The 10,417-nt window shown below is 32.9% G+C and overlaps 2 protein-coding genes across 8 annotated transcripts in view; both read right to left on the bottom strand.

Moving 5' to 3' along the window:
• The window catches only part of LOC123211528 (kelch repeat-containing protein At3g27220), a 10,812-nt gene extending 7,484 nt beyond the window's left edge, over window positions 1-3,328 (bottom strand). The window contains exons 1-4 of one of the 2 annotated variants that reach the window (XM_044630317.1): window positions 3,095-3,318; window positions 2,944-3,004; window positions 927-1,112; window positions 104-333 (exon numbers count right to left, since the gene is read on the bottom strand). In XM_044630317.1, the coding sequence (XP_044486252.1) occupies window positions 104-333; window positions 927-1,112; window positions 2,944-3,004; window positions 3,095-3,153 (536 nt within the window). In that variant the 5' untranslated portion in view covers window positions 3,154-3,318. Of the gene's footprint in view, window positions 1-103; window positions 334-926; window positions 1,113-2,943 lie in introns of both variants that reach the window. The other variant, XM_044630316.1, reaches the window with a different exon arrangement.
• Window positions 3,329-4,151: 823 nt separating this feature from the next.
• LOC123210534 (uncharacterized membrane protein At1g16860-like) lies at window positions 4,152-9,045 on the bottom strand. 6 transcript variants are annotated; one of them, XM_044628948.1, is made up of 6 exons: window positions 8,839-9,045; window positions 5,848-6,817; window positions 5,386-5,541; window positions 4,943-5,154; window positions 4,569-4,780; window positions 4,152-4,444 (listed from the first exon to the last, which is right to left on the bottom strand). In XM_044628948.1, the coding sequence occupies exons 2-5, from the start codon at window positions 6,739-6,741 to the stop codon at window positions 4,588-4,590; spliced, it is 1,455 nt and encodes a 484-aa protein (XP_044484883.1). In that variant the 5' UTR covers window positions 6,742-6,817; window positions 8,839-9,045; the 3' UTR covers window positions 4,152-4,444; window positions 4,569-4,587. The 6 variants fall into 6 exon arrangements, with proteins under 6 accessions (XP_044484883.1, XP_044484880.1, XP_044484878.1 ...); XM_044628945.1 differs by adding an exon at window positions 8,186-8,252 and having other exon boundaries at window positions 4,152-4,780; window positions 8,839-9,041; XM_044628943.1 differs by having other exon boundaries at window positions 4,152-4,780.
• Between the last annotated feature and the right edge of the window lie 1,372 nt (window positions 9,046-10,417).

The raw sequence follows: 10,417 nt of genomic DNA, 5'->3' as shown, positions 1-10,417 counted from the left end.
AAAAACAGCAAAGCACAGAAAGAGAGAGACAGAGAGAACAGAGAATATCCTATCAAGCCCAAAACACATTTCAAGGATAACAATATATCAACAGGGAACATACCTGGGAACGGGTAAAGGCGGCAGGTCCAACCATTGCTTTGTCTCAGTATCAAGAACAAATGTATGGGCTGTAGGCCCTCTACATTGTGGACCATATTGGCCTGTAACTACATAAATATATCTCCCATCTGTACCAATTCCTAAATGTGAATGAGCCATTTCTTTAGGCATATCAAATCTTCCTCCCCATGTATTATCAGTGAAATTGTAGATATCAACATGAGAATGTACCTATTAAAGCAGTAAATATAAAAATAAATGCTAACTTTAAGGTTTTCATGGACAAGCAAACATTTTGCAAAAGACTATGAGAGGGAAAAAATAATGGTAGCATGACCCACCCTAGGCTTATGGGAGGGATGCTAAATTAGGCTTGCATCATTACTCATGATAAGAACAGAAGTAATATGCAATGACAACACAAATAAATTGTGAAAGGCCTCACACTTAAAATTAATCAATTAAAAATAAACAAGCCACCCACTATTGATAAAAAAATTATTATTGGCCACTCCAATATAAAGTCCAAAAGATTGCAAATTTTGAAGGTTAAGTTTTTATTAGAGAACAATGTCGCATATTAAATTTGAATATGTGGAGGTAAAAAATATGTCAGAAATTCAAATAAAGAGAGTCTGAAACTGCTAAATATGGAGAAATTATAATAAATAGGGATGCTAGCTATGAAGACAAGGATTGCTGGGCAGCTTCCTTGTGAGTTTGTCTCTATTTAGAAAATTTTATTCAATAAAAAGCATAATCAGTACAAGAAGTAGAAACAATGTGTATAAAAATAAGTAGTAGGAGCTAGAAAAGGTTCTCACATAATCAGAGGTACCATATCCAGCAAACACATATAAAAGATTTTTTATCTGTATTGCAGCGCCATCTAGACGAGGCACTGGTGCTGACGCCATCTTCTCCCACGTCAAATTCGGTGCTGGTAAATCTTGAAAAGTCGCTGATAAGAATCTCTCAGGAAAAACATCCTTATTTTTAGCTGGGTCTCCCTTCAAATAATGCATGGAGGTTATTAATTCACAGATTTAGAACAATTAAACATAAATATTGAGGAGCAAGCCTTTTTGTTTCAAATGAACCAGCAAACTTATTGAGGTAAGCCAATCAGGGTATTAGACAATTCTTAAAAGGGCTCACAAGTTTGGTTTCAAGTCATGCATGTCTTGAACTAAAAGAAATAAATTTCAATTTCTTGTTCTCCTAAGGTACTCTCACAGATACAAATGCACTTCTGAAATTGCGAAATAGAGGTCATGTTTAATATTCCAAATAAGATGTGACTCAAATCAAACACTAGATCACATTATTAAATGTAAGGACAACCCAGTTAAGGATAAAGTTCATGAGAGATGAAATATAACCCAATCACTAAAGTCTACAAGAAGAAGGGTAAGAGTGAGAGCAGAAGAACTTCGCCTTTTGGTGAGGTGGCAAATATCCAAAAGGAGGGCACATATGTAAGGTTTATGATAAATGATGAAAAATAAAATAAAAGAGTTTTGGCACTGGTATAAAAGAAAAAGGAGAAAGAGGAAGTGGCCAAGAAGATATTACTGGAGAATAGGGAAAAGGGGGGTGTTTAGCCTGGGAGGATTTGGCACCTCTGTTGCCAGAATAGTTTCAGTCCTTCTTAAGGTCGTTGGATCATTCTTATTTCATTTTGCAAGCACTAAGGAGTAGGGATTGGATATATATATCAGTATATTTATTGTTCGGTTGACACTCTTACAGATTTTTATTTGGTTGGACTGTGTGTTGCTGTGTGTGTGAAATTGGACTGGAATATTTGGGGTCAGTTTTGCAGGTTATCATCGTTTTGGCTTAGCAGGAGCAGTGTCTATTTGGTTGGATTTCTCAAGCATCTATCAAATAATCAAATCGAACTTAAATGTTTGGTTTTACTCGTCAATCATTCTGTATAGAATTTAAACAATAGAACAAATCAATTGATTTTGCGACATTTTTTAGTCAATCAAATGAAGCATATACAAAATTCACAACACTCAGATAATTGTTAAATTTAGTATTTTCTGCATCTTTCTAACTAACCAAACAGAATTTTAACTTTTCATATATCTTATGAGGCTTTCTATTGGCATGACAATTAAAGCTCAAATGAGACTTATCACGAACATGAGATGGACATATCAAAAATTACATAATAAAATGGAAAATGGTACTATTTTTCATAGAAATACTAAATTAACAATAAAATCATTCAACAAAACCTAATCTCCACATATCCACTTAAACTACCAACCTAATTACTCTAAATTTGCGACTTTCCTGTTCACTTCTATTTCAATTTTTTAAATAGTTACATAAAAACCTTATTTAACTGTAATTAAGAAAACAGAGATCCCAATTATTAACCTCATTCAGAACTGTACTATGAATCTCTTCTTCGTAACTTACATACCCATCAAAATTTCGACAAAAAACATAAAAAATTCACAATTAGCTTAGAATCAATAAAATCAACAAAATAATGAATACTGACTATCAAACACTGACACTACAATTAATCTTTGACTCCCTAAATTTTAAGAAGCCCAATTGCATAAATCAAACCTTACCCATGAAAACTTCGGCACCAAACATCACAATCAGCTTAGCAAGAAATCAAATCTAATGTTTAAGCTCTTTCACTAAAAATAAGCCGTTATTTCCTTGTAACTTTTCAGGAAAAAAAACTCAATTGCATAAATAATAACACAGCCTTTAAAATTACCATATCAAAAACTTAATTGAGATAATTAGATTAAAAATCAACCTAATGTAAACAGTTAGTTAAAGCAGCAATTGAAGTACTAAGCTTACTTTTTTCTGTGGTTGGCCGGGCACGACAAGGGGGTAATGGGAGTTCCACTTGGAGTCGATACTGAAATAAGAAGAAGTGAATCGTGAAGAAGAAGCCCAGAAGAAATCAGCGATCAAAGCAAACGCTAAAATCAGCATAAAAATCAGCAACACCACTCTAGCCGGTGAGATGGCCCTGGCTCCTCCTATAGCTGAAGAATAGCGCACCATTTCTGAATTCTAATGCATAAAACTCTGCAATATGAATGCGACTGGACAGAGAGAAGTGAACAAAGATTTGAGACAGATCTTGAAACATTACACCGACAATTAGCTGCCTTGCAATTGCATCAATTTTTCAAGTTAAGTTAAAATTCAACAGTTCCACTTGAATTTCCGCCGAAATATTATTTTTATAAATAAATAAAACATATACGACATTACTTTGCCAATGAAATTTCATTTTTTAATAATTAAATTATTTTTAAATAATTAATTTGTAGACCCCAATTTATTCCGTACATATTTACTTTTTACTGGGCTATTCAAATCGAGGATATGTAATTATACATCAAATTGTATATATAATTTTAGATTCAAATTATTATCTTTAACAGAAAAATGTTCTTTCTTTTCTTTTTTTAATTTCTTTACTTACTTCTCAAATTCTTTTTTTTTTAATTTTAAATTTATTATATTTTGCAACAAACTTTGGGTATTAGATTCGGCTGTAAAGCCCAAAATTTTGTTGTCGAATAAAGATAAAAGTTAATTTCTCCCTACAAGTAAGATACCCAAAACATTGTTATATAATGTGTCATATGTGATTGAGTTTTATTTTATTTTTAATTTAAAATTACTTAATTATATGATAAAGTGGCATTTGTATACTTAATTATGTATTTAAAATTATATATACATAATTTTATTTCGAACCCATAACAACACTGGTCCTTCATAAGCCCTGTATTGGCATCCCAGACACTAAATAATGTAAGTTCAAGTACTCTGTCTAGTATACCTATACATTCCATCTCCACCTTTCAATCTTATATAATCTAATATTGAGAGTTAAGAATTTCCTACCAGAATTGCCATTGCACTGCTTTAGCAAAAATTTCTGCCCATACACCATTGATAAGGCTTGTCAACAAGTTCAAGTCACATAGCTTTGGAAAAGATAAGGCCCCATCAAGGGAAGGATTACATGAGAGATGGAGACAAAAAAGTTTCATGCCTAAATATAAGTCAGTTCAATATAAATTATATAATGCATCAACAAGCTGTACTTACAAATTTCAGCCAGAGAAAGGTAGACACACTATAGAGATTGCATGTGAAGACAATATACTTGGTAACTCTTTTTTTTTTTTTTTTTTTTTTTTTTTTTTGTTTTTATAACATAACCGCAATCTGCTCACACATACATTTCCCTACTGCTGAACCAACCCTCCTCACAAAAGAAAAAATAAAGGGGAAGAAACCCTGAAGAGCTATACATTGAGTTAAGCACTGCAACCAACTGCATATTCAAGCATCACAATCAACCATCACTCCTGAATACTACCATTTTACCATCCGCAGCATCAAATATTAACAGACAAAAAGAAAGAAGAAAAGAATATTCCTTAAAGAGAAAGGCTTACAATGCACATAGACATAGAACTAAACTGGTATGACATCATTCTTTGACGCGTCTTCACATCTCAATACGATACCATCAAGGTTAGCTGGAACAATACATTTTGCCCATTGGCATCCTGTTGTGATGGGGTCAGGTGGAGGGACAATCATGAGCACATTGTCATTCCTCTGAACAACTCCCATTACACTGGCAGTGCTACCTTCTTTGATATACCTATAAGACAAATACAATTGTAAAAGATGTGGATACTAATAGAAAATTCTTAGAAGGTTATATCCCCCCTTCCAATACACACAAATATCGAGAGAGAAAAAGTTCCATATTTGGACCAGTAATTATGGTGTAAAATGATGATATCTAAGAGATCATTTTTACCCTTCTTTCAATCGCATTACACGATCATCACTTGAAAGGTTCCTCTCTGCCAACCACCTAATGAACTCAGGAGACAACTCTTCTTTAGCTGGATTAACATCTATGACAAGAGAGTTGTCAACATAAGGTGTGACCTTTGCTCCATACCCAGTTTTAACCAATGCTCTTAACCCAGACTGGAAATCAGAGATGTAGAAGTCAACTGCACGCCTCTGTAAAAAGACATATAAGAGATTACATCAAAACTGTGAAATGTAGCAACTTAAAAATAAAGGTTTATTCATAAGCTGACAACAGCCCCTTGATAATAGCATATAATTGCATTAGATCCAGGTTCTAGTAAACAGAGACTCTCCAAAATAACTCAGGAAGCAGCATCAAATGTACTTCACATACGTTAAAATATAAAACGATATTACCATTACAAATTTTCAATTACTCACTTCTAATGACCTGAGCCCCCAAGTAAAACGACGATGTGTAGGGTTGGCAGCTTTTGAGTCCCATCCTCGATACTCATACAAACTTGTGGACGTATATATGCATCTAGGAACTTTTTGGAAGGATGACTCAAGAGGCACATTACCACAGGTGACCACCTTCAAAAACATAACTAAACATTTTAGATCACCAACATTTGAACATTTGCAAATGGATTACAGAAAACAATGAAAACAACCTCATTGGATGTGCTTGAAACTATATATTAGTCAAAATCATGTCCAAATGATTAAACGGCATTATATACAAGAAATATATTATCCTATTCTCATGGTCACAATGAACTCTTTGCAACAATCGTTAGTGAATGTCCACAGAGTTAGAAAAAAATAGCATGAAAATCTAGATGCACATACAAGTGCAGCAGACAATGCAATCTGTAACCTTCAATAAAATTTACTTACCCCAGAGATCTTCACAAATTGGCCATTCTTGGCATTTCTAAGTTCAGCATCTGGATAACGAGCAATATAACTGATAATAGCTTTTCTTCCCCACCAAGAATTCCAACCAAATAAAGCACCAACAGCACCAAAAAGAACCACGACAACAATGAGAAGAATGGCATTATGTACTGCACCAAGAATAAAACCACCAGCAATAAAGCCCATCACAAATAGTAGAATCAATGACCACAATATTGGCTTTGGGAAATTCCTTTTGAAGGAAAAGTCCTCCTCTTGGCTAAGAACAGTCACAGCCTGGTTATGAGCAACAGAGCTTGGTATTTTAATTGGTCCCATAGAATCCAAAGGGCCAGATACTTTCTTAGGAGCCCCAGATGAACTTAGTGGACCTGAAGAGATGGGTCCAGACGTAATAAGACCAGTTGCAGGGAGAACAGGAGGAAGCGGGCCAGAGTTTTGGCGCCCACTTGGTGTTACTCCACCTGATTGAGGGCCTGAAGATTTTTTTATAGGCTCCCCATGTTTATTAAGTGGTCCAGAGTTCGACTTCTTTAATGAAGCAGAAGCAGACATCCCTCCAGAAGATACAGAACCGGATGTGAAACCAGCTCGGGCAGATGCGTTAGGCATGATCGGACCTGAATGCGAAGCAGCACCTCCAAAAGATCCACTCCTTGAAGGAGCACTATTTATAGGTCCAGATTTTCTAGACTTGGAACCATCAACAGGGATATCAAACATTTTCCCTAGTTCTCCAGATTTCTTGATATCCCCACCTGTATAAGGCATGGCTACTGAACTCATAGTTGGTGTCCTTTCTTTTGGCTGCTCAGGCCGGCCCGATACATAAAGGCCATTGCTGAGCTGATGAGATGGGAATCTAGAACCCATCTATCTCGAGGAGACAGCCCAGAATACTACACACTATACAATAATGGCAGTGTAGTGGCAAGATTTCACAGCCCACCTGACAACAGAAAATACCATAAGAGTCAGAAACAATGTTCAGCAAAAAAAAAAATACCATGGATGTTACTTCATGACTATCCAGGGCCGTAAATCAATAAGCATATAACTAATTATTAATTATAAATTTACTATCAGTTTCCTGTTGAAGGAAAATGATAAGAGGAGCCCAATAAACCACTCAAGCTTATGGAGATACATAAACAAGACAAGTTCAAACTTATTTATCAGTTAATAGTACTGCCACTGCATCAACTGACAAGGCAAAGGAAAAAGCCCAAAAATCTTGATGGTTAATATTACATCAGACTTTCGTATCAGATTTTTGATAAAGCAAATGGAATACGTGGTTACTCAGGTAAATTTAAGATAATCTGTGCATACAGCGAGATCTCAATTGAAAAAAAAAATGTAAACAAAACTAAATCAGATAATGGTAACTAGCTCCAAATTGAATTAAAACTAGCCAAAGGACATTGCCTACTAAAGTGAAGAATTTTCAAACATGGTTGAACAAACTTGACAACTTGACGAAGCTAATGTACACAGAACAGGATTTTTTAAAATCAGATTACTCTCTTGGCAAGTCCAAATGAAAACATACGATAGTTAATCCCAAAGGAATGAAGAACAACAAATAAAATTACAGGGTCCTAAGTTTCTAATACAGTCCAAATTTTACATCTAAAAACCCAGTAACCCTATGAGCTTGAGCAAGAAGCAGGAAGAGGACTGCAAAGTTAAGGACTAATATCCAAGTTTCTTGGTTTTCTCTTTCTCTACATTATAAGCGAAATTACTTAAAATTTTGTAAAAGAAAATATGAAATAAAAGTTAGTTAAATTGCAAGAGAAGAACATCACAGCCATTCAGAAAACTGATAGAAACCAACGCAATTTACTGCTGAAAAAAGCAAAATCTACAAAATGTTAAAGCAGTTTTTAACTGATGAACTTGTCTGAACTAAAAATTCACAATTTCAAATTTTGAATACCTTACCCACCCCACTATTTCTATGCAGCTAAAATAAAGTAGGATCACTTGAGTAAAGAAACCCAGAACTTTAGAACAAAGTAAAAAATTGAAGTTGACAACGAAGAAGACTGTATAATTGTGAGAGACTATTGTCAGTTAGGTAATTGCCATGTGAAGCCTTCAATGGCAAAATATTTTTCATCTTTCCACCTACCATTCAACTCTAGTAACATTATCCTCTCAAAAGTACATACAAAGGAATATGATTATCGTTTAATCCCAAATAAGTCTAACCATAACATACATAGACTTCATATCCACAGAACCAGAATCAATCAACCCTCAATCACCATTTCAAACCAAATCGTAAAAGGAATGAGATAAACGAATTTACTTTCTCTTGAGCAGAAATCCAAGTTTCAATACTTGAAAGTCTCTTTCCGTATCTTGTTTTCACTCAACTTTCAAACAAGCAAAAAAGAATAAATTTGTAATGAGATCGAAACTTGCCATTTAAGGAAGGTCTCAAACAAAAAGCAACATCTGTAAACATCTCACTTGTTACAACAACAGAACCAGACTCCAAAAGCAAAACAATTTTTTAACTAAAAAATCATTCAAGAAACAAGATCTACCACTGACAAGTAGATTTTTCAACCTCAAGAGTTCAGCTAGAAAATCAACACTTTCCCCTGATTAAAATCTCCAAATTCCTTATCACGTCTGACATTTTCCTCAACAGGAAAAAAAATTAAAAAACAAAACACACTCAGTTCAAAAAAAAGCACAAACAAGCACCGAAAAAACTTCCATTTCCACAACGATTCAACAAAAAGTAAAAACCATGAAATGACCTTAAAGGAGCAATTTTTTAGGCGAATTGGAGAAACTAAAGCATACCCTGATGACCATTCTGAGGAAAACCCAAGAAAACGGGAAAGATCTAAGAAAAGAAGGAGAGATTTGACGCGGGTTCAACGCTAAAAAGTAGAGTAGCCATGCGTGAAGGACAAAATGGGAACTAAAACAAAATACAAACAAACTCACCTGTAAAAGTAGTTCAAGTTTGAGTACTGGAAGTCGAAGTAACTAAAACAAAAGAGAGAATAAATCTTCAGATTTGACAACATAACAACGAAGTAGTGAAAAGTAAGTAGAAGAAGCAGAAGCAGAGAAAAGAAGAAATTTGCTGCGGTTGTTGTCAATGTCAATGTACGTGTTTTCGTTTCTATCGCAAGAAAATAAAAAATAGCAACTTAAAATTTTCTCGCTCTAAACTTAAATATATAAAAGAAATCCGTAGACACGATAAGGTTTTTGAATCTCTATGTATTAAAATTTAAAATTTACATAATTACAAATTAACAAATAAATTTAGGTGAGTTTCTCAAAAAAATCTAATAAGTAATATTAATTATTATATATTGTATTAACGGTTAAATCTACGTATAGATTTTTACAAACAAGCATATCAAAATTAAAATTTTCAAACTCAAAGTGAAACAATGTTAGTTTATCAAAGTTGAGGGGGAAATTAGTTATTTAGCTTTTTATTTTATTAGTTTTAGTAATTATGTGAAAACACTTTTATTTATTTATTTATTATTTCTCGGCTTTGTTGCCACAGTTTTGAAGATACTTTCCCATAGGATTAGTGATGTGATATAATTGATACTTTTTATTAAATTACAATATTACCCTCTCCTTTTGCTTCTTTGACTTTTTTAATTCTCAACTTTAATGCACTTAAATAATAAATTTAAAAATAAATTGAACGTGTGTTATTATTTTATTTAATTTTATTTCTTTCCCAATCAGTCTTTAACAATTGTCAATCTGTCTTCAATTATAAATCAAATTAAGGAAAAAAACACACTAAGTGTCGCATCAAATAGATAATTGATAATAACTTGATTTAACCAAGTCAACATGTCATATTCAGAAGAAAATATAAAAATATAAAATGGGATTTCTTATTTATACGTAAAAAATTTCAAAGACTATGTGTTGTCGTTGGTGGGAGACAACCATGAATGTTGAAATATCCATGTTTTCAGCAGACATGTTCAAATAGACTTTTTATTTTATTTTATTTTTATTTTACTAATAAAATTATATATTTTTTTTTAATACTTCAGTATGTTATTACAGGTGTTTTAATAATTTTATAAAATATTTATTAATTAATTCTATCAGTGTGAACAAATTATTACTAATTTTTATATAAATTAAAAATTGTTGGAATTTTGTAAAAATAAAATAAAATTATAGAGTGTTGAGATAATGAACTAAGTTTGCAGGAAGATCATTTTGGATGCACGTTGTCAAGGGTAATTTGGTAAATGTATTGGATTTCTTAAGATTGAAGTTGAAAAAGACTCTTGAGTATTGCTTAATGGTCAAGATTGAATAATTTGGTGGGTGTTTTCAACTATTATAAAAATAAATTATTTATTTTTACAATACATATATGATTAAATGATTTATTATAATATAAAAATAATTTAAAATGTTTTTGGGAAGAAACACTTGATAAATAGTCTGTCTTTCACATATGGATAAGTTGCATTTACTTTATTTTTAAGATAAGTAGGGACATCAACATTTATCTTTTACATTTTAATAT

This window comes from Mangifera indica, chromosome 3, assembly GCF_011075055.1.
Source record: "Mangifera indica cultivar Alphonso chromosome 3, CATAS_Mindica_2.1, whole genome shotgun sequence".
Lineage (NCBI taxonomy): Eukaryota > Viridiplantae > Streptophyta > Magnoliopsida > Sapindales > Anacardiaceae > Mangifera > Mangifera indica.
This window is presented reverse-complemented; position numbering and strand designations above follow the sequence as displayed.